A 24,366-nucleotide genomic window follows, 5' to 3' on the forward strand; every position below is an offset into this window, starting at 1 on the left:
AAGTTCTTGCATTGATAGTGCCCCCTTTTAAGTTAAATAGTGCAGAATATCAATGATCTTGATGATAGCCCCAAACCCTAATCTGTAACCTTATTAGTTTTGCCGATAGGATGAAAATGGCATGTTGTTTTGTTAGGGGGAGCCTGACCTTTGTTCTCAAGTTGTCTTGCTGTAAAAGTGTAACATTGACTTATCTGGTAAATAGTATATTTGAATTTGGTCTGAAAGCTTCGTACCCTATATTTAACATTTTGGAATCATATTTTTTATTTTTAAGCTTTCTGAGTGTATCATTTTTAAATATATCTCCATTTTGCTGGATTGGAAACACTGGAATCTTTTAGTGCAAGAATGTGTGTTTCATACTGCATAAGATAATAGTAACATTGTTACAGGCATTGGAATTCCTCGCTTTTTGATGGATTTCTCTTTTTTTATTTTTCTTTTTTGGGGAATTTAACAAGAGGACATCTACTGAGAATCCTGTATAATTCTTAAAGGAAGTTAACAAAGCATAGTGAGAACATAATACCTATAGTGTATATGAAAGTCACATTTCAAAAATTAACTATGTGCTTGGCACACAACGAAAAAATGATTGTAGCTCCTCAGCAGATAAAATGAACAATCTAACTGAACAATGGCTTCTATTTTATTTTTCAGATAGCTTTTTGATTTACCAGTCTTACCTATATTTAATTTTTTATTCTGTTTTTCCTGCAAGGTGTGTTTTCTGTTTGGGAGTAGGATGTTCTGTTTTTTTAAAGTTTTTTATCAGAGTGATAGGATAAATGTTTTCCTAGAACATATGACTGTTACAATACCTGGATTTATGGCCTAATTGATAAGCTGGATTAGATGGTAAACAATATTGTCATACTTTTGAAATAACTTTGAGGTACAGACTTTTTTCTCCATGTTATAAAGGTTAAAAAATCAAAAGATTTTTTTCACATTTGCTTTGAAAAATCAGTAACGTTTCTTATGTTTATTACAAAATACACCCTAAATAATAAAAACAGAAGAGTGCTTTTGACAATATATCCTTTACATCTTTTGTAAGTTTGCATGTGGTGAGGACTAGCTTTATTATTTCATTGTTTTATCTTCAACCTTGAATGGTATTAAGTATTTGGATCTACTTCTAAAGCTTTTTTATTTATTCCCTCCCCCTCTTTTTTTTTTTTTGAAAAAAGTATAGTGTCACCCTCAAGGTCATTCAGCTCTTTAAGCACTAAAAGTTGTGAAGAGCTGTTAAAAGAATGGATATGGAGCAGGAATTCTGGGGTCGTTTGAGTTAAGCTTGACTGATAAGCTGGAACCATTTGTAAATACTCTGAGAGGAAATACGGTGTATTAGCTTTACCAGTGTATAAGAAAGACTGAATTAATGCTGTAAGAGGTATATGATATATGCCATAAGAGAGATATAGGACTGAAATGGAAATGAGTATGGAAGAAAACATTGAGAGGCTACAAGTAGGGAGAAAATTTGAGCTGAAGTTGAGTATTTGGCTGTATTGACTGTACTCTGCATGTTTTGTTATACAGTCTGTACTTCAGTTTTTATCTTTTTTTCCCCACAAATTCTATTTTTTGTGTTTCTAAAACATGATAGAACTCAAGACTGAAGGCTTTACCTTATCAATGAAACAAGGTACAGCCAGGCAGCAAAGAACACCTCGCCATATTTCCAGCGTACATGAATGTCATGCTCAAATGCATAAGAAGTTAGTTCCGTGTCCATGCCAATACTACCATTAGAGTTTGTGGTTGAAGAGTTGGTGGTTATCTTTAGAAATGTAAAATATGTGGATTTCCATAAGAAATATGTTGAGATCACAACACAGTTGTCAGATAGTAGTTTTGGACACTTACAGTTTGAACAGAATTGAGTTAAATCCACTAAAAGTGTAAAGTCTCAAGTGTCATTATCAGTTTTTTTCATGGACTATCTTTACCATGTTATGAGTTCTGCAGGATTAAAGCTTTCTGACCTCTTCATTTTTTTATACTTGATCTGAATTAGATTGTTTTAGAGTTCTAGAATATCCTTTACTTGATTTATTTTATTTTATTTTTTAATTGTAGGCAGTTTGTATTTCTGTCACTGATGTGCAGGATGCATTGGACTTGCATTGAGCTTGTAATTTCTTTTGATAAGTGCATGTTTCCTGTAGTACTAGCTCATAAATCATTGAGAAACTAGACCTTTATGTCTCCAATAATAAGAAAGGAGAAGTCTTGTTCTTTTGTATCTTATTACCAGCAATTCTTAGCTTACTTGTGATTGATATGCCTTGTGAAAAAATAGAAGAACTAGATTTTGTGGTGGGCTTTGAACTCATGTCTTCAAGTATTACCCAAACCAAAGTTACCAGGTAACTTTGAAGTATGGAGTTTAATAGTCTTTGATCTTGAATAAAGTTCAAGAACTTAAAAGATCTTTAAGCAGCTATATTGCTTGCTGAAGATGCTGATGATTCAAGTAATGTACAATAATAATGCAGCCTTTCATCTCCCATTGTCTTCGCTATGGGGTGACAAATAACTGCAAGGTCATTTAATCACCTTTAGCTTTACTCTAAATTTGTGGGCTCTTATCAAGCATGATTGATAGTTTAGTGTACTCTAGCAGGTACTCTAGACTGCTTTACCTTTGTTTCCTTATTCTGTAATTTTATTTACCCGTCTATATACAGAAATATTCTCAGTGCCTTTATTTGGTGAGCAAGGTTGTGGGCTTTGAATGAGAATATATCAGAAAGTGAGTATCCCAGATTGCTCATAACAAGAAGGCTTTTAAATGAAGAACTTCTTGAAATGATAATTTTATAATTTCTGACTGTTTTATTGGTATGTATGCCTTCTATATAGTTTTAGTGGCATGCATATATACACTCACTTTCTATTTTTTAAAGAAGGCACCAAAAGCTTCCTTAAAGAAGCTTTAGGGGAATAGTTTTCAGTTTATTTTAATCTTTTGAGATTGGAGCAGAATAGCAGTGCAAGTGTATTTTAAAAGCGCTAAGTGTCATTTTTAGCTGCACTCACTCACAGGTTTTGGTGAAGTTAGGTTTTTTTTAAATGTACTACTTTCATCCATTTGGAAGAAACCAAGTAATGATCATAGTGGCTTCAATATAGGCTCCATTTGTATTTTTGACTGCAAGCCAGTAAAATGATGTGAATTTAACAGCATATTCTAATGTGTGTCCGAGTACTGTACTGTGACCTTTTTATGTTCAGTAACAGTGTGCTATTTATTCCAGGATGATGTGATGATGCCACAGCGGGTTAGACTGCAGCATGAAGCTGCCATTCAGCATCCAAACAGTGTGAGTACTTCTTCCTTGTTTGTAATTGTGTATTTTTCTTTTATAGAGTGCCGGATATATCTTTAAAAGGATATGAAAATTTCACAGTAGGGCTTGTGGTGGCAAATCAAACCCAGTATATTCTTTTCCTTCATTTTTAAACTTTACACTGAAGAGTGGCTTTGATTGAGCTTCTTTTATTCTGCTTATTTTCTGTTCAGTAAACCAAATCTCATTTTGACAGTGATATTCTTTTTTTCAAATACATATACAAGTTTCTCTAGCATATATGACTTAAACTAGAATGTCTTTTTTGTGTAGCCTAATTTGGTGATCTGAAAAGCTACTTAAGGATTGGTTGCAGCTATGATTTTACTGTGGTTAATGTTTAAGAAACTGTAAACAGTAAGGAACGCATGGGTTGTTTTCATTCATACACTATCTTACAGTTAAGCTGATGTTTCTCCTTATGACTGGATGCAAAAGAAATTGTTATCAGCCAGAATAGCATTCTTTATTCTTATGAAATAAATTATCAGAAGTGTTTTGTGAGGTAATTGTTTTATGAGCTATATGATTTTGATGTTAAATGAATTTCTATGATTAGAGCCATTATCCTTTGAAGATAGGATAATTTGTGTATCCGTTCTTCTAAGCTGAAGATAATTTTTGTAACAGATTTTTCTTGTTTATTTTATTTGTCCAAAATATTGACATAGATTTTTCTTCATGAACTTGAAAACTAAGTTCATGTAACTATCAACAATACTCTACAAGAATGGTCTTAAGGAAATAAATTTCTTAAATGTCAGACATATGGAAGCAGAATGCAAGAGATTTCTGAAAACAAAAGATCAATTGACTTTCAGCAAGAGATCTGGGAACAAAACAGACAGTTTTAAGATTATCATTCTCTGAGAGTTAAACACCTTTGGAACCTTTTCTCCTAAACACACGTACTCCAAAACAGAGATTATTGCTGTCATTTCAACTAAGGAATGTCTCCAAACAACCTGCTGTTTAGTGGCGGGTTGTGTATCTGCTCATCACTATACCTTATTAGCTCCCATGAAATATGATATTCCTTACAGTGTAATTTATGACATTATGGTTTTAGTTGTAACTGAGAGTAATTAACCAAGTTCATGCTATGAACATAATGAAGTGATACATGGAAAGTTGTTTTTGATCTGAAATGAATTAGTTAATGTAATTCCATAGTAAAATGCCAAAAAACTTGAGAAGCAGGTTTATCCAGTAAATTTTGTTTGATGGAAACTAATTTTAAGAGCTATTATATTTCTTTCTTGTTTGACTTCTTCTTCTGTGTATTAAGTTTTTCTTTTTAATTAGACTAATTGCAGCTAAACAGTTTGTAGTCTATTTAGAAAACACTTTAACTCTGTTTTGTTTATATTCTGTTCTATTATAGTGCCTAGCAGCATTCAATATGAACTATTTAATGGCAATCAAATAAATCATAGTTAGTTCCTGTATAGACCAAAGGGTGTCTTCATGATGTATTACAAGTAACACAGACTTGTTCTTCCCATGCTCTAACCTATTCTAAAGTTGTGGTCCTACTTTAGTGTGGTGCTACTTCTCTTTTTGCAAAGCTTAACTTAGGCTTAGTGCTTCACTAAATAAAATTAGCTAAAATCAGTCTGATTTAGCATAGAAAGTAAAGAGTTTCCACCTTCAGCTATCTGACATACACGTGCTGGAAATCTTTAGTTTATGGAAGTGTCACAATTCTTAGAAATTAGTGGAGAGGAAGGCACCATGATTCTCCTTTGATTGTTTTGATGCACCTTCTCACTGAAAATGTAATCCTGTCCAGAGACTGGAGGCCTGAGATATTCAACCTTAAGAAAAATGATAGAGATCTATGTATGCTTCTCATATGGCATAGGTGTAGTACATGTGGGAAAAACCTGTGTCATGCCATCATTTTCTCTCAGCTTTCTGCTGAATCAGAGGATTTCCTTGCCCTTTTTGGGCAGTGATCTTAGTTTTCAATTTTTCTTTAAACTTTTATTGTATTTTTTTTATTTTCTGTTAATTCCTTTTTTTGGCAATTATTTTTATATGAAGTTGTCTATTTATATTTGGAAGAATGATTTTTCCTCTCTGTGTTTTTGAGAACCCTAAGAAGGAAAGAATTAATCTGTGTTTGACTTGCATGGGACATCTTTTCCTATCTAACAGAAGTAGAAAATGTTTGTGATGCTTGTGTCTGCTTTCTGGAATAATGTAGTATCTTCCAGAGCTTCAGTTTAAAGGCTTGAAAGGAGGAATGGGAACATCTCCAGCTGTTTCTTATGAACAACTATATCAGCTCTGTCCCTGTTCAGAGAGCCTCAGTAGTTCTGACACAACTTTAGTTACTTTGAGAAAAGGAAAGATGGCCTTCTGACCACAAATGTGCTGTCCAGTATTAGGATGAACTGAGGTTCTTAAGAGAATGATTTCTCTCCTGTGTTCAGAATCATCATGCCTTTCAACTTGCTGTTTTTGGAAGACAGCTGTAGAGGTTTGGGTAAGCTTCAGTTTGGTAACTGAAGTTCTGATACAGACTTTGGGCAATATGGTCAACCAGAGTAGGTGAAAAAAAAGCAGAAGCTGGAGAAACGCCTGTGAAGCAGTCAGCTTTTTTGTTTGGTTCCTGAAATTCTAATTTGCAGACTTGGACTTTCCACTGTTTTGCAACTCCACTTGACCTGGATTTAAAGTTTAATATTGACTTATGGTAGTCTCAATGTGCATTTAGAATCTTTCTTCCTAGTCTCAGCTGTGTAAGTTGCTATTGAGAGCAAGATTTGGAGACTAGCAGTCTACTGAGCTCTAATATTGGAGGTTTCAGTTTACTATCATTACTGCTGTCATTACTACTACATTACTCCTACAGATCTCGGACTGGAAAAGTCTCCAACTTTTTCCACCAAGAGAAATCTTCTCCCAGATCATAACTAGTCTCTGAGGCTGTTCCTCTTTGATATTCTTAAATGCAGAGTGCCTTACCCTGACTTGCAGCCCGGTTACTAAATGGTGGCATCAAAGATACCAGGTTCCTTTAGAATAGTACAACTTTTGGTACCAGCTGTTCTTCARAGAAAATGGCGTCTATATTTTTGAAAAGGCGATAGGCTTCCCCCTGCATTCAAATGTTGGAATTAAATTACTATTGCAGCCTTCTAGGTTTATCAGTCTCTTTTCCTCTGTCATGGGCTACTTCATTGTGCTTTTATAAAGAGCAAGAACAAATTTTTCTCTACTCTCTTTAGCTATTCTTGAAGAACTTTAAAGAAAATCTTGAAGGATGGGGCTGTCCTGTCCATAATATTTATAGTGGAGGGTTTGGGATCTGAAAAGACAATTTGCTAATACGTTACAATTTTATTGAATACGGCCTTAGAACCACAGTCATGCTGTCCCGTGGTGAACATACTGTATTATGCCCAAGTCCTGTTGACAGGAATCCTAAAAACAGGACATTCTCAGAGGACACAAGTTTTTGGGACTTAATATTTTCATACCACAATTTGTTAAGCTCCTATGGTGCAGTATAAATATTTACTTTTAGCAGTTTGACGCCTTAGGGATGTTCTCTCTGTTGGTAATGTAGGTACCAATCCTTTGATGCTAACTGATTAGGGGTGTGCACTTACACTGCATACAAGTGTGCCTTCAAATTGCTTATGCTCTTGTTAGATAATAATGACTGTGTTACTGAAAGTTCTCGCACTATTTTTTGTTTATCCCTAGAAGCAGCATATATCTGCCATATTTCTGTCTGTCAAGTATCTGCCAGGGTGCTGAATATTTACCTACTACAAGTCATGAATGCTTTATTGGCTACTCATGAGTGGCAATAGCCAAGATCACATTTCCCTTAATTCTGAAAAAATCAGGCCTTAATGTATTATTTTTCTTATGCCTGTATCTCCTGTATGCTTATATCGCCTGGACCATGTCTGACTTTGTGTGCATACTAGTGTTCTATTGAAGAAGGCTTCTGAGTTTTGGGTAGCCTAGAAAACCTTCCAATATCTTTTCCCAAACCACACATATATATATATGTGTGTGTGTGTGTGTGTATATATATATATATATATATATATGTATAAATATTTGTGTATAATATAAATACATATGCCTGCATGTAGGGATGATGTAGCCTTTCACACCTACATGCCACATTTATTCGGTTGTTTTATTTGAACAGAGGACTACTGTTCAGGAACTCCCAGGGCTTTTTTTTCAAGGGCAGATAAGGTGGTTAGCTGTGTTTGTTTCCATGTTATTTTGTTATGGAGTACTTGCATCAGGACCTGCTGTGGGCAGGCTTAGGTGAAATCACTGGATATGGTTTGGATATGCTCCTTGAGAGCTGACACAGCGCTAGAGAGCTTCGCTGAGAAGTGCTTCATCCCTGAAATGCCTAGGTACCCAGCGACTCTTTGCCAAGCCACTGGGCTGTTATGGAGGCTTCCGAGAATGGTGTGGTGCTCAGCAGAGTACTTTTTCAGTTTTTTCTTTTTCCTAAGGATTTCAGGATCTTTCTTCAAGAAATCAGTATAGATGGGAAGAGGACACACTGTTTGGAGTTCACGACAGTATGAATGTTAATATAGATAGATACTGAAAGGAAGGGTGCTTAAATGAAATGAGAGAGGCAGTGGGTTGTGAAAGTGAACAGCATACCTGTCTTAAAGATATCTTGAAAAATTTTTGTACTTTGGATGGTCTAGGACTTATTCCACCCAATTGCACCATTTTATTTGCTAGGTGTGAAAAGTGAGGTATTACTGTACTCTTCACCCCCTTGCCCCTCCCCCACTGTTAAAAACTCTTGAATTTTTATTTTGTGTGTGTGTGTGTGGACATAAATAGCATGTCAGTTCCAGTTTTTAGATCTCATTCTTTCTTTCTGTGGAATTGCTTAGAAAATAACTAAGCTCTTCCTCAGTCTTTCACTTGTTTGCCCCAGCTGAAATCAAAATTTGGGCAAGCGAAATAAAAAAGAACCTTATTTCCTTTGTTTTTCTCTCGCTGAATAAGAGATGCAAATCTTTACTAATGTCAGAGAGAACACTTTTCTTTTTGTTGTTGAATTACTTGCCTCTCCCTCAAACATATGCTAGAATACTGAGGCATGTGGTGGAACATGGTGTGTTACCGTTTTCATTTCCTCAGTGAGAATTTTTAACTGTTTTGCATTTTCAAAGTAAATTTTTGGCTTATGCTATAGCTTGAACTTAGGCCAAGAGTTGTAATACCTAAGGCCATTTTAATTCATTAGTATTTCATTATCTGAATGTGTTAACCAACCAAATAAATTGGACTTGAACATATCTTTGATAGTTCACGTGACCTTTAAGTGGCATTGTGTGAAGTAGAATAATGCGTGACACACTGCTAATGCACGGACCTGTTCTGCTTCTGGGAAAGCTGTAAACAAATGCTGTGCAGTTAACAAATAACTCAGACAAATGAACAAATTGGTAAAATAGCTGAGCTTAATCCTTTCTTTAAGGCACAACTCTAGGCCACAGCGTTGTCCTCCCTGCCCTGTTCCTCCACTACCACCCCCCCTCCTCCACCACCCCCCTGCGTTGGGAATAACTGAATAACTGAAAACAAATAACTGAACTTTAGAAATGAAGCTATATGTTTTGTTTTGTTTTTTTCATTTGATCTGGGCACACTTTAACACATACATTTCTTGATATTGAAAGTTATTTTGTAAAATTTCTTCTATTATTACCTTACCCTATGACATTCTACTTGCCTGGAACTGTTGCACATTTTTGTTGCATACTAGAAAGATACAGAAAAAGATTTTCTTCTCATTTACTTTCCTTACCTGTTAGTTATTTAGCACTGTACACCTATTTAGAGGTGGTTAGCTTCTCTGCTGCAGGGACACCCGTTCCGTTCTTTTGTGACTAAAATAATCTGATTCCATTGCTTATGTCAGTTCTTTTAGCTTCCAGCTTACTTATTTGAAACAATAGTTGAAACTGTAAGTAAAGGTTTTTAAGTACCAATAGAAAGAATATAAATTGAGGTCCTCTCTTACAGGTAGAATTAATACCAAAATTTTCAATGGTATGTGAAGGAGAACTTTAAAGATCAACATTCTGATTAATTGTATGGCTGTCATGATAGTAAGATCTGATTCCTTTTCAAAATTCCCAAAGGATGATGATGATTCAACTATTTTTATATAGTCAAGAGACAGTGTTTTTATATGAGTTAATCCAGGAGAACAGTATTGTAGGAAAGGCTTAAAAAATAATGAGCTTTGTTTTGTTTCGAATGGAAAAAGATTAATAGATGTTCTTATATCATCTGTCAGCGAGTTCCAGATTTTAGATCCAGCTCTTGTCATTGGAGGGAGGGATGTACTTTTAGGTAGTCTAGTCTAGTTTCCACATACACTATCTTATAAATCAGAGCAGTTCTTTAAATTGGAGTCTGCACTGATTCTTTTGTATACAGAGAGCACTGTACATAAATAACATGTTCCGAGTGACCCGTTTTGCTGAACAGTTAAGTTGCTACATTCTGAACAAGTGGCAAAAGCAGCCAGAGAACTGTGTTTCTCTCCTCCTCACAGGTGTGCATCCACCCATTTAGATAAACTTTGATATGCAGCGTCACACACTGTAACTCTGGCTTGCACAGCAGAAACTTGTCAGTGTTGCTTTTTACTGAGCAGCTGTGACATATCAAATTAATGGATTTTTTTGTTCCTGTTCTTATAATGAGTTTGGAATTAAGACAGGAGGTTGTTTTATCTGCTTTGTGCCAGGCCAGGCTGCTTCGTGATGAAAGGGAGTATGGAAAGAAGCATAAAAATGGGAAGAAAAAATGAAGAGGGAAGCCACCTTATACATTGGTATAAGTTGACAGTAGCAGTTTGGGAATATTGGCAGTCCTCAACATGTAGTGATTGCTTTCCACATACCAACTGAGTTGGGTCACCCCTGAAAGATCTTAAAGCCTTTTGTTTGCTGTATCTTCTTCTTAGTCTAATGTCAGAGTACTACTGTAAATACAGATTACTTTTCAGACTACATCCTGTGCCTCATCTTTGTACTTTATCTTCGGAGTCAAAACCGTTACTATGTAGTCTGGTAATTACATTGCACTTAGACATGGGTTTACTTTAACTATCCGCTTAACAAGGTAGCCTTGGTTGTGCAGCTAAAGCTGATAAAATTGAGATGATGTGCATCTCCTATACCTGTGACTTGTACTATAGTCTTTTGCCCACCTTGTACTAACTGGAATCGAGAAACTTTAAAACTTGTATAGATTTTCATTTATTCACACCTGCTGCTTTTTTTTCTAGCTGGAAAACATGTAAAGAAATTGCTTTAGTGGAATTGAAAGTCTTAAGTAAACTTACCAAGAATCATTGGTGCCCTGATAAACTATTCAGTGTATTTGGATCACAGTATAACATGATACAGTGAAATAATATATGGTGTATTAGGGGTATATCTTTGGTCGAGCCAGGGAGGGAAGTTGGATGTCGCAGACAATTTCCCTTCATTTTCCAGTTGCTGCATATAGATTAGCACATTATTCTTTAATAAATGCTTTTGTTTTGTACATGAACTTGATTAAAATCTTCATGGTGTAAATCTTAGATAATTTCTGTTTCTCCTTAGTTAATTTGCATCAGCTTTCTCCCTTATTCAGCATGTTTGAGACAGATCAGTGTGTGTTGCCTAGGCATGTCCTGGCAAGCAGTGGTTTTAGAGTTAAACCTTAATATAAGCATTAATTCATATAATAGCTATTGAAGAGAAGTGAATTGGATACAGGCATGACTTGGAGGATAGATGAGTAGAGGAGGCTGATTTTATTTCCTTAGTCATATTAGTAAGAATTTCTCCCAGTAAATGGGTGAAGCAGAGCTGAGGAGGTGCTGGTCCGTCTTCAGAGAGGTGATTATTCACAGTTGTCAATGATCAGAAGCCTCTTTATTTGTCATCCAGAAGAAAAGTCTCCTGATAAATGTTTTCAGGTAAGTACTATCATCATTAGAATTTTAATATTGCATGCTCACTTCCAGTATACTACATGTCATAAGAAAAACTATTTTCACCAGCCCATGGAAAATATGGCCCTAAATTGAAGGTATCCAGTCGAAATACTATACATACATAAGTACGTACATATATATTTATATATATATATATACATTTTTTTATATATATATATATGTGTGTGTGTGTGTGTGTGTGGTGTATGACTTCAAATTGTTACTAGAGATTTTTTAATATTGTCTGTAATATTTCAGTAGTCTACTTACAGCGTGGAGGGTAGTTGTGTAAGGGTTTTGCTCTGAATTGGTAACAGAGTGGAGTAAGTGGAAAAGAAGAAAGTGTGATTCCTCTTCTTTTTATATACTGAAGAATATGAAAATTCTTCCATTGACAATGAGAGTACTATGCTTATAATGGTTTCTTTTAATTAGGTCTTTTCATGTAAATGACCCAGATATGCTGGAATTCAGATATGTCTTGGCTTTTTCTTACAGTTTCCTGTAAGATTTTCTTTAATTTTCTATTTCTGAAAAACTACAGGGGATTTTCAAAGTCACAGTGTCAGTTTGTCTGTTCTACATTTAATCATATATCCCAAATGAGAAACAGCTCAACTTACACCACTTTGTAATTTAATTCGTGTTTAATATGGCCTCCGCATGACAATAACGCCATCAAACAATTGCTCTGCTAGTTCAGTTTGTTATCCATGAGTATCTGATTGTCATATAGATATTCAGTATGTTCTGTTTTTAAAAGTATGGCTGAAGTGTGAAGTATATGAAAATCAAGTTCCCTCCTCCTGGTGTGTTAGTTGTTTTGCCATGATATTAACTATTATTAGCTACCAAACATATTATTTGATTAGCTATTATTAGCCCAAACATATTTTGGGGAGCTACAGACACAAGAGAAATCAATTTACTGTTTCAAAACTGGAACTGTGCTAACATCCTGCTCTTCTTGAGTGTTCTGAAGCTTTATGCGAAGGAGTGGTTGTATGAGCATCTTGCTGGGAGACAGTGAGTTTGCTTGATCTGCATCAAATTGAGATTCCACTCACTTTTAATACAGAGATTGTACTCTTAGATCATGTTACTTCCAGGATGGCAGGTTCTGGATGAGGGCTTCTCAGACCTGGTACTTTTTCATACCTAAGCTAGTTATCAAAATACTGAGGTTTACTCATTTTTTTTTGTTTTTGTTTTACCTTCAGAAAGTACTTGTGAAACTCATTTAATTTGCATTCTGTGATGATTTAATGTGATTTGAATTCTCATACTTCCCTATTTAGACTTGCAGTAGTATCTCTTCAGTGATGCTTACTTGAAGTTAATACCAGCAACACAACATTGTGTTCCTACTTCATGATTTCTTATGTATGACAACATTCTTTTAAAATATGATTGAAGTCTGATGTTTTACTGTGCACATTCTAATTAAAACTCCTTGACTTCCTGTTTTTTATATAAATTCACTGGAACTAATTCACTTTTGTTTGTTTGTTAATGCACTGAAAATAAACATGGGCAATTAAAAACTATGTACAAACTCTACTTCCTAAGTGTACTTCAAAAGAAATCCTGGCTACTCTCTATGGGTTAATTTTTCTTTTTGCTGTAAATTTCTGCTTCATGATTCCAGTAAAACATACTTGGGACATTGCTGATCCATAATCGTAGTAGTCCGTGTTTGGCTTTGGGTCTGCCCTTTGGAAGTACTGCACCAATATATAAAGCTTTGTTGATCTTTTAGGCAAACATACATACACAAGAACAAATCAAAAGCTTTTATAGAAATTTTTACAACCAAATAATATTTAAATTATAGTATAAATGAAAGCCAGATAAATCATGTGAAGCTTCCGAGTTACAAAAGTAGAGAGGTTCAGGTGCCTATACCCAGACATACAATGCCATTTTGACAACTTAAGGTAACTGAGACCATCTAGATAAGACTCACAGATATGACTAAAGACTGGTGCTTCTACAGTTGTAGCTGGAGGTGAGGCAGAACCATGGGTGCTGAATGCTTGTATTTAGCCATCGCCTAAAACCTTAATCATTTGAAGCTATTTGCATGTCAAAATTTTTCTGGTATGGCTTTTCAGAGTATGCATTTGTTGATAGTTAAAATAGAACTAGATTTACTATTTTATATTCTTGAAATTTCTTACATATTGCTGTTTCCTGCTACCATCAATTATATATATATTTATTTCTTCAGTGGTCATTATAATTAAGCAAATAACTAAATAAAAAAGTTGTAAATTGCATTTAGTACACAGTTTACAAAATGGCTGTCTGTCTAGAAAATGAATTACCTCATTTGGTACAGCAGCAGAAAGGATTCTTACGGTTTTCCCTCCCCATAAACAGCCCTAGTGCTTTGCTACCAGCCAGGAAAAAAAATTTTTAGTTCAGTTACTGCTTTTTATACAAGTAATGTTAGTATTGCACTGCAGCAGGTTTTCACTTGGAATCTGAAATGTACTGCGTTTGTTGTGTATGTTTGTTACGTAGTTTAATCTAGGTATATGCCAATATATAGCTAACATTTGTAAAAATAGAAGCAACTTGCCTAATCAGATCAAAATGTTGAAAACATGGATGAACTCAATTTTTACATGGAAACAGGTATTAAAAAAAATGAAAAGACTGTTCGTAATATTGAGATTTTCTTTTACTTTCTGGAAGTCTGAATGGGTATAAAATAGGTCAAAAGGAATATCATCAAAGGTATTTTAAAACTTATGAAAGAAGCAACAAATAAGGAAATACTCAGTGAAATGAATACAAAAGAGCTCTGTGAGACATGGCGGAAATGGGAACCAGCATGTAGTTGCTTTTGACGCCCCATCTTAAACTCAGGAACTAAAGGAAGCTGTTTGTACTATAAATCTGATTTTGAATGAAAGAAGCTGGTTAAATGTGCAGTGCCTTACAGGCATTGTATCAAAGGCTGAGGTAGAGTTAGGCTGTGTTGGTAGTGTTTGTCTTGCACCACGTACATCAAGAATCACACTCATGGGTTAGAGCCTCATTGAGAGATGAGTGGTACAACCAAAGAGCAGAAGAGTTTGGGATTTTTTTGGCTGAGGATCCAGGTATAAATTTGACTGCATAGTAGTAATTTTAAGATCTATGCCTGTAAAACATATATCTTAAGATGTTGCTGAAAGCAGTCTTGAGTGATACTGGCTCAGAAAATGAGATGAAAGCCGGAAGTCTGTGTGCTGTGCAAAGCATTTCTCTGTTGTGTTAGGGTACAGGGAAGTGTGAACATCTCACTTCTTACAAAATGCAAACGTTATTGCGCATTTGTAATTATTGTCCTGCTGTGTTGCAAGATCGGAAAACAGCTGTTCTCAACAGCATGCATTTATATTGTTAAGTGTGTTTTGTTATGGTATCATTATAATTGAAGAACGTAATTAAATGATGTTTTACAATACTATCTTCTGCAGGAGGGAGACACTTGTTTTTATGTGGCCTTCTCAAGGGTTTGGTACATCTTTAGAAGTCTTACGAAAGGCCACTGTTTTATTTGTTTTTAAAGAAAGGAATTATAGTTACTTGGGGTTGGGAGATTTTGTTGGTGGAGGGGGGAATAGAGACAACAATTCAATATGCTTGTGGAAGGATGGGCTTTAGAAATAATGAGAAAACCTGCTGGAAAGAAAAAATATTTGTTTTATGTATAGAGAGTACATTTAAGAAATTTTAGGACAAAGCAAACTGAAAACCACTATTTTGGAGGACGTTTTACTGAAGTTCTGAAGTATATTCATCTTTCTCCCTCTCCTGGGCTCTGTCTTCCTCTGCTTCCATATTTGGGAAAAATACAGGCTTGCTAAATATGTATTATGATGTTTTATTATCTAGATGATGATCCTATTCAGTGGGTCCAGAAGAAGGAATTATGGTTGAAATACTAATCTCATACTTGTATTAACTTCATTGAAGAATTTCTCAATAATGACCCCTTCTAGAGTTCGTGAAGGAGTCTGTCACGTATTGAAAGAAAAGAGAAGTGAGAAGGTTTGTAGGCATATGGAGTCTTGTAGTTGGAGAATACTTTTGTTTTTCTTAGTTACATTTTGAATAGTTTTCCAGTTTTTCCATCAACCAGATTTTCGACATAAATAAGTAAAGCCTATTACTCTTTGCTGTGTTTTCTTAACATTTATTTATTTTTTCTACATTAATGCATTTTACTGCTTTTACAGTTGTTCTAAACATTAGATTGAGCTTTGCTATAGGAAACAAAATTACTGCCTAGAGTAATTTATTTTTAGTTGCGTGAAATCTAGTGTTTGTAGGTAAGGCTTTAGATTGTTAGAGCCCTCGCTCTCACTTGCTATTATGCATGTCTGTAGATGAAGGAGTTTGGAAAGTTAGTTCCTGGAGATTTTCTGCCAAATTATACTTTAGCCCATTAGTTTCTCTGTTGCAGACTTAGGCCATTGTACTAACAGTAATTGTATGTGTTTACTTGAGTATAGCAGATTTTTTTCATTTTTTTTCATTACTCTGCTTTTTGTTCGAAAGAGCTCAAAGTATTCTAAGACGTACATTCAGCAAGTACAGAGTCGTCATTACAAGCCAATGCTTAGACAAATAGTGGAGAGAGCTATGGAATTTTTTACATGCCTCTGTATAGAAAGAAAGGGGAATTTTGGCTAAGGATCTAAGCTAATTCTAGAAATTATGAGAAGTAATGCATGATACAGAAAAGAGCTATCAGGATCCCATTTAATAACCATTATTCTATCTGCCTTCATCTCTTCTTGAATACATAGAGATAATTGATCAAACCCATTTCACTTTCCTTGGAAGAATAAGGAGTTGAGATTTGAGCCAGTTGTTTTTTGGAGCTTAGCGAGTTATTGTTCTTTTACTGAGCACCTGAATTCAACAATTTTTTAGATTGTTAAAACTATTCTACAGTATTTATGAAAATGATTGGACTAGGCAAAAATGAATATAGTAAAAATATGAAACTCCATCCTCTGCTCTCATTTAAATTTCAGGTTGAATAAAAGAGATGAGTGCATTTGCTTACTTGGCTCTAATCGGAAGCCCAGTTTTCAGGAAACAAATCTGAGATTCTCCTACGTATCTCTTACTTTGTGAAAGCTATCCAGGATTTTGTGTTTGTTGAGCCTGGGCTAGGATTATTTGAGGAGAGAAACTAAACTTCTATATCGTGTTGTTATACAATGCCTCTCAAAAAAAAGTACTTCATGATTTTTCCATTTTCTTGAGTTTCACACATAGTTCTTACAAAGTGTCTAAGGCTAACTTTTAAAGTCCCAAGATGTGCAAGAGAACTTGTCTTGGTTAATGAATAGTAGTAAGAGTTCTGTTAATAGTTCTCTTGACTAAAAATCCTGCCTATAGAAAACAAAATATGTACCTTGGATCAACTATGGTAAAATTTTTGTATCTGTGGATTGTCCATTCTAAAAATACATCTCTGAACGCTTTTAATTGATACTAGGTTTAAAAGAGTTTTGGACTAACATTATGAAAATCTCAGTATTCTTTCCTTAATTGTGTTTCAGGAGAAACCTAACACAAAGTTTGAAGTTGTCATAGTAATTCATAGCTGTCATTAAGTAAAATAATAATAATTAAAAAATTAAATTGCAGTTCAGAGAAATTATGCTTTATTCCAGTGGGATAAGCCAATCATGATTTCTTGAGGATTTTCTAATGATTGTTGTTTGAAATGTGTTTACTGCATACTCTGAATTGTGCTAAGTGATGATTCATTGTCAGAAGTCCTTCTGCAAGGTTTTTTGTGGGGAAGGGGGTATTTGTTTTCTATTTGTTTGTTTGTTTTTTTTTTCCCAGTAAGACTGTTGATTGGCTAGATACGTCTCTTGGTGCTGTTTTTGTTCCCTAATCAAAAGTATTCATAACTGGATGTGCTAGAGTTCTGACTCTAGCCTACAGCTTACATCTCTGCAGGGTTTAAAGCTCTGTAAATAGAGCTTTGATAGGGCTCACAGTATACACTGACATTTCTTATGGATGCTTCGTCTGGATAAAAAAACAAACGATTCCTACACTGTCCTTAAACAGAACAGAACTAAGTCTCAGATTAGTATTTTAGTATTTAGAAATGCTAGTACCTACACTTTGGTGTTAATCCTCAGGGGATGAACACAGCTTCAACAGCAACTACATACCAAAATCTGGATAAGAAATAGATGGTGGTTACAGCATGTCAGTAGTGCAGTAGTTGGTATAAACCTCTTCAGGCTACTTTGTGTTCAGAATTGATTAATTCTTGTTGTACCCTGAAGGTTTGCGGTAGACCGCAGACCATCCTGGGTAGCAAGCAGTAGAGATCTGTATAGTCACCCTCCTCCTCAGGGGCCATGAGACTTTTAAATTCTCTTGGTTTCTTCATTGTCAGACAACAGATTTGTTGAGTGGATGATTTGATGTTCACGTGAAATGGCATGAATGTGTATCTGTGCATTTACAAATGATAAGAAATGCCTCTACTATTCTGTGTGTTTGTGTATTGGAAGCTATTTATTTTGATTATAGATGTTCAGAATATTAAAATCCATATTTAACTATAAAAATACAGAAGAGTAGAGAAAAAGATGTTGCTCTAATGGCAATATAATATTATATATAGTGAAGTTTTACATCAAAATCCAATGTCTAGATAATTCCACACTATGCATTTAAGAAGATGAATTAGAATACTTTGTTATTTTATATCAATCATAAGTAGCACAATGGCAGACAGGCAATAGCACTATTGATAAGATTATCTCTCTAAGTTCTAATTTTCTTTTGCCAAAGTCATATATTTTAGTTGAAATTTTGCATTCTAGATGTCTGCTTCTGGATGATATTTTTGTAAAATTTCAACCAATATGGTTCAAACTTCTCAAGAATGATGCTACGGAAAAGACTCTTGTCTCTGTTAAGTTTTCTAGGGACCGTAGAACATCTGCAACTCTCTTATGTTTAAGCAGAGTAACTGTGGCATATCTTATTACGACCACAGAAGGGGCCTAGAAAAGAATGTGTAGATAATTTTTTGTTCTTGGGCTTCCAATGCTTTGCATGCTTGTTTTATGATGTTCTTGTTTTGCTGCTGTGAGATTATACAGCAGTTTACAGTATGTGATTTATCTTCTCGTGCTTTAGATTATTGGTTGCCAAATCAGAAGAGAGCCATTGGAGTCCACTGAACGGTATACTCGTTGGATCAACAGTCTAACTGAAGAACAACTTCTTACACAGGTATTCTCATTTCAGCTGTGACCGAAATTGTGGCAGAAAGTTGCACTTTCCATTAACAATAGTTGATTATTTGCCAAAGTTACCAGATATTTATTTTGTAAAGCTAGTCTTTTCAGTAGGAGAGAAGTTTGCAATGCACATAATAATTATGTAATGATGACCTGACACTGAGAGAGATTCAAGCTTTTGAATTTAGATTCATAGTAAGCCTTATATTTCTGTCTGCTGTCTGTAGTTAAATGAATACACTTTCATGTTTTAATAATTAAATTGGGGTTTTCTTTTAAAAGATGTATTTAAATACACAAGGAAAATATAGTCTTTCTTGGGAAGGAATTTTCTTCCCATAAGGTTAGGTACTGATTGCTTCTGTATCTGGTTGTCTTACTCGAAATCATTTAAAAATAATTCTTAAAGGATTAAACATGGGGCCCATTATTCGTGTTTTTAAGAAAGATGCATCTTGCGCAACTGAAGATGACAGTTTTGGCATAAAGAAAGGTTGTTTCGTTAGGCAGGCAGCCAGTGCTGAGCTAAAAGAGACTTTGGCAAAAACAAGTTCAACTGTGGAAGAAATGAGTCCAGCTTGAGTAAGAATGTGTGTGCTGAGTATTGCAAGAAATCTAATGCATGGTTAACAGAAAACAACCCAGCATGCATTAAGATGCAAGTACTTGGGGTTAGTTTTTGTGATGTTATGGTAGAAAGACATTTGCTTTTGATTTTCCTGGATTTAAATGGTTGAAAAGATTAACATACTCTTATTTTTAAGACTTCATTATAAATTGCATTGTGTTCCTCATTATCATAATCCCCAAAGACATGCTTACAGACTCTGGTATGGTAATTGTAACACAAAAAGTACGTATCTTCTCTTAAAATCAGCAGTGGTACTATGGTTTTCTATAATTTACCAACTGAAAGTAGTTACAGAGAAACACAGAATATTTGGATTTGCCTTTCAGTTTGGCATTACCAAAGTTTTATAGATTGAAAATAGTAAATTTGTCTGATGACAATATCTGGATACACAGTGATACCGCTTTCTTATGTTGCTAAAGAAAAGAGAAGGAAAAACCTGAAGATGTAAAACCTTGTCCTAAATTTCTTGAAGTGCTGCATTTATCTTCAGGTGGCCACTTTGCCAACCTTTAATGAGTTAGAGTATTTCTTCTAATTTCCACTCTAACTTTGAGACCATTTAAGGTCTGGTCAGTTGGGAGGTGCATGCAAAAAGATAACTGATTTTAAGATGGAGCTTTGAGTATTCTGGAAGAGACTATATGATACAGTGCTTCTGACAGTAAGATGTAGATACCAGGACCTGGGAATTCTCATGCATTTCTGCGTGCCTATGAATGTATCTGGAAAGCCTTGATCAAGCAGCATGTGCAGTCCATTATATTAACACATGATTTAGTTTCATGCATTTTACAACTAGATGAGAAATACTGGGAAAGGAACTGAAAGGTTGCATGATGGAACTTGTGCTACTTTTAGATTTTCTTAACGAGATGAGATTTATACAATCATGCTATGTAGATGTTCCTAATTAGCTTTTGAAGTTGTTACCTATTCTTCACCAAATTTAACGTATGTACAAAAGTTCCTCAAAGACACAAGTTTCTGAAACTTTTGTGGAAGTGTGAAGTTGGGTAGAAAAGACTATACCAGCTACTACTTACGCTGTTAGGCATGATAGAGTCCACTTTGGACAGAGATCACAGAATGGTTGAGGTTAGAAAGGGACCTCTGGAGATCATCTAGTCCAACCCCTCTGCTCAAGCAGGGTCACCTAGAGCATGTTAGACAGGGTTGCATCCAGGTGGGCTTGAATATCTCCAGAGAAGGAGACTCCACAACCTCTCTGGGAGCAAGCTACTCCAGTGCTCTGTCACTCTCACAGTGAAGAAATTCCCCCTCATATTCAGGCGGAACTTCCTGTGGTTCAGTTTTTGCCCATTGCCTCTTGTCCTTTCACTGGGCACCACTGAAGAATCCAGCCCCATCCTCTTGACACCTGCCCTTCGGGTACTTATACACATTGATAAGATCCCCCCTCAGTCTTCTCTTCTCCAGGCTAAACAGGCCTAGCTCTCACAGCCGTTCCTTGGAGGTCAGGTGCTCCAGCCCTTCCTAGCCCTACGCTGGACTCTCTGCAGTAGCTCTATGTCTCTCTTGTAGTGAGGAGCCCAGAGCTGGACACAGTACTCGAGATGAGGCCTCCCCAGGGCTGAATAGAGGGGCAGGATCACCTCGCTCTACCTGCTGGCAACACTCTTCCTTATGCACCCCAGGATACCTTTGACCTTCCTGACCACAAGGGCCCATTGCGGGCTCATGGTTAACTTGTCCACCAGCACTCCCAGGTCCTTCTCTGCAGAACTGCTCTCCAGCAGSTCAGCCCCCAGCTTGTACGGGTGCATGGCRTTATTTCTGCCTAGGTGCAGGACYCTGTACTTGCCCTTGTTGAACCTCAGGAGGTTCCTCTCCGCCCAGCTCTCCAACCTGTCCCGGTTTCTCTGAATGGCAGCACAGATCTCTGGGGTATCAGCTGCTTGTTTTAGATGAGATCTTAGGTGCCTAGTTGTAAGAAAAGCTTCAGCTGGAACCTATGGTCAGCTGTGACACAGAAGACTTCAGAAAGCTTGGCGTTTCTAATTCTGGTGGTATTTAAAAATAAATAAATACATAAAAATAACTGCCTGATTTTTGGTGCAGTACGTATTAGGATATGTCACCTCTCCTTCCTCAATATCCATATTTATCATCATAATTTCAGCTAGGGAGGTAAATTATTTTGCTTTTTCTTGACTTTATATTAAAGTACAGGTAGGAGAAGGTAGTGAGAGGAGAAACCAACCCAGCTGTTACATAATAATCAGGGTATGAGTCTGTAATCTAAAGTTAGACTTGATTTCTCCCTCAGTACATGTTGTATTTTATTCTGGGTGCATGATTGCTAGTTCTTCTCAGTAGATAAGTCCCAAGAAAACTACAGTTCTAGTGATGAGCCTTTTCTAATGGATTTGCAGAATCTCTAGGAGGAGCAATCCTTCAGGGATGTCAGGAAGATTGGCCTTAATTTACAGCATATTGTCTCTAGCAGTTCCCTGTAGGGAAAGAATGATCAGCTTTTTTTAGCTGTCTCTGTAGCTTTCTTTGTAGTCAGTGTCTAGCTTTTTTTTCCATTTACTTTTGTTGCATTTCTATATCATGCATATTCAAATTCTTTGTGCCATGATTTGAAAAACTGAAGCACAAATTACAAAAGAAAAGTTGTCAAGAACATGTAATTTCCTGTAATAATATTTATGTTTTAAATCAAATAATTTCTTAAAGTATTTGCTTTGCTAGGCAGTGACCAGAATCCAGTTCGAAAGAGATAGGTGGTTGCCAATGTTTTGTTAAGTGGTTGGATGGCTTCATATGCTTCAGTGTGGGCTGTTCATTTTGTATCACTTGATTTCTGGATTGAGTGTCCGTCCTCTATCCTCATGCTGAGAGGATCATTCAAAATGCTTCCAGCATTTTAACTTTTGCTTTCCCTTAGGGATGGCCTCCTGATGCTTACTCATCCATTAAATGTTTCTGTAAATAATTATACTGTGACATTCCAAAGATACTTTTTGGTATGTGTGAAATTAGAGAATATGTACTTCAGAGAGTCTGTGGGGAATAAGAGAGTACAAGGAGACTGTAGTAATGTAAAAACTACCTTTTAAAAATCAGTATTAGCTTGCTTAAGGTTATCTGCTGTGTAAGTTCAGAGTGATTAAAACATGCTTTTACAGGTAAACTAATGTAAGCATTAAAATATGTGTATATGGAGGGTTGCTATCTTTTTATTAAATAGTAAAAAAAAAAGTCATTTTAACTGTTTAGTTACAGAGCACAATGGCAGAAGGGAAGAAAATGAGCAAACAAATTTACAATTAAAAGAACTGATCGTTTTGATGTTGGAATAAGTGGAAAAAAATTAAAACTAATTTTACTATAGGATATTTGAATCTGAATTGTGCTTGAAATCTGATTGAAGCTTGATCATACAACACTTTGTACACTGGAAATTTTACTGTAATGTTTAAGTAAAAATGTCTGAAGGATTTTAAGGTTGGATTATTATACAAATATTTATGCAAGTATTTTTTAAGGATTGTCTCCTGACTGTAAGTAACATAGTTGAGCTCGTGTCCATGTCTACTGAATCACTATCCAGGTTAGTTTAGTCTCATGGACAGCTTGTGCAGTATTATATTCAGCCTGCAGTATAATTCCATGTGGCCTGCTGTTTTTTCCTCCCTGCCAAAGACAAGAAACTTTTCTGCTTTCATATGGCTGTTCACTTGGAAAGTGGACTGTGAGCTTAGAGTGATGCGTGAGGACAGCCTTGCAAGTAGGACTGGGCTCTGTGGTTGGTGAGGTTGGACTGTCCTAGTTAGAAAAATCTGACTAAACAGAATACTATGATTTCAAAAGTCTGTTGCACGCTGAGATGTGTTTATGTTGCTTCCTGATACATAGTGTACTTTGCAGATTATCTCAGGACTCTTTATGTTGGATAGATCTTGAAATTTTCACAGGTGATTTGTAGTTCTTATCAATATTTTCTCTGGATTATTGGGTAGAAGAGTAATGTTTAACATACTAGAAATCCATACTATTCAGTTTTCTATGCTTACAGATACCTGTTAAATTTAGCTGATAGGTTTAAAAGCTGTTCTTCTCTACTTAAAAGTCTTTCTATATTCCTCTATATATTGTACAAGACTTTTAATTAAAATACTAGACAAAAGTTTATATGACAAATCAGCATCTACTACAGGTATTCAGTTTGGAAACTGATTCAGCCTTTTGGTTGAGTGGATCGTGTAGYTTATTTTAAAGGCAAGAAGGACTATGTATCATGAGCTTTTCCTGATGATGTGACCAGACCTTTTCCATATATTCAATACAGTCAGTATTGCATTGTCTTAATGCATCCAAATAGGCAGCTCCTCTACCGCTTCTGAGGATAGAGGGCAGCCAGGGTCGGTTGAGGTTACCTGAAATAGTCATGCAGCTTGCTCTTACCTGTCTGCCCCTGGGAAAAAGTCTGAGGGAGCAAACTGCATGGATTAGTGTGCTTGCCATTTTCTCTGGTGTGTGTGTGTGTATGTGCTGTGTGATATATGTGCAGTAAGCCCAGAGTAGTAGGGAAGGAGCTGAGAAACACTACAGCTGAATGCAAGTTGACACACGGAATCACAGAATGATCGAGGTTAGAAAGGACCTCCGGAGATCATCTAATTCAGCCTCCCCTGCTCAGGCAGGGTCAGCTAGTGGATATTGCACAGGATCATGTCCAGGTGGGTTTTGAGCATCTCCAGAGATGGAGACTCCATAACCGGTGCTCTGTTGCTCTCACAGTAAAGAAATTTTCCCTCATATTCAGGCGGAACTTCTTGTGTTTCTGTTTGTGCCCATAGCCTTTTCTCCTGTTGCTAGGCRCCACCGAAAGTAGTCTGGCCCCATCCTCTTGACACCCTCCCTTAAAGGTATTTGTAGACTAAGATAAGATCCCCCCTCAGTCTTCTCTTCTCAAGGCTAAACAGGCCCAGCTCTCACAGCTGTTCCTCAGAGGGCAGATGCTCCAGCCCTCTGATCATCTTTGTAGTCCTATGCTGGACTCTCTCCGGTAGCTCCATATCTGTGTTGTACTGAGGAGCCCAG

General features: G+C 36.0%; 1 protein-coding gene across 4 annotated transcripts in view; it reads left to right on the forward strand.

Annotated features, from left to right (window-relative positions):
* QTGAL (queuosine-tRNA galactosyltransferase) overlaps nucleotides 1-24,366 on the forward strand; it is a 127,484-nt gene that overhangs the window by 13,787 nt on the left and 89,331 nt on the right. For all 4 annotated transcript variants that reach the window (XM_085298316.1, XM_085298317.1, XM_085298319.1 and 1 more), the window contains 2 exons: nucleotides 3,273-3,338; nucleotides 18,559-18,654. In XM_085298316.1, coding sequence (XP_085154442.1) covers nucleotides 3,273-3,338; nucleotides 18,559-18,654 — 162 coding nt within the window. The remainder of the gene's footprint in view (nucleotides 1-3,272; nucleotides 3,339-18,558; nucleotides 18,655-24,366) is intronic.

Source organism: Rhea americana, unplaced genomic scaffold (genome assembly GCF_003343005.1).
Source record: "Rhea americana isolate MKP2758 unplaced genomic scaffold, rheAme1 scaffold_138, whole genome shotgun sequence".
Taxonomy (NCBI): domain Eukaryota; kingdom Metazoa; phylum Chordata; class Aves; order Rheiformes; family Rheidae; genus Rhea; species Rhea americana.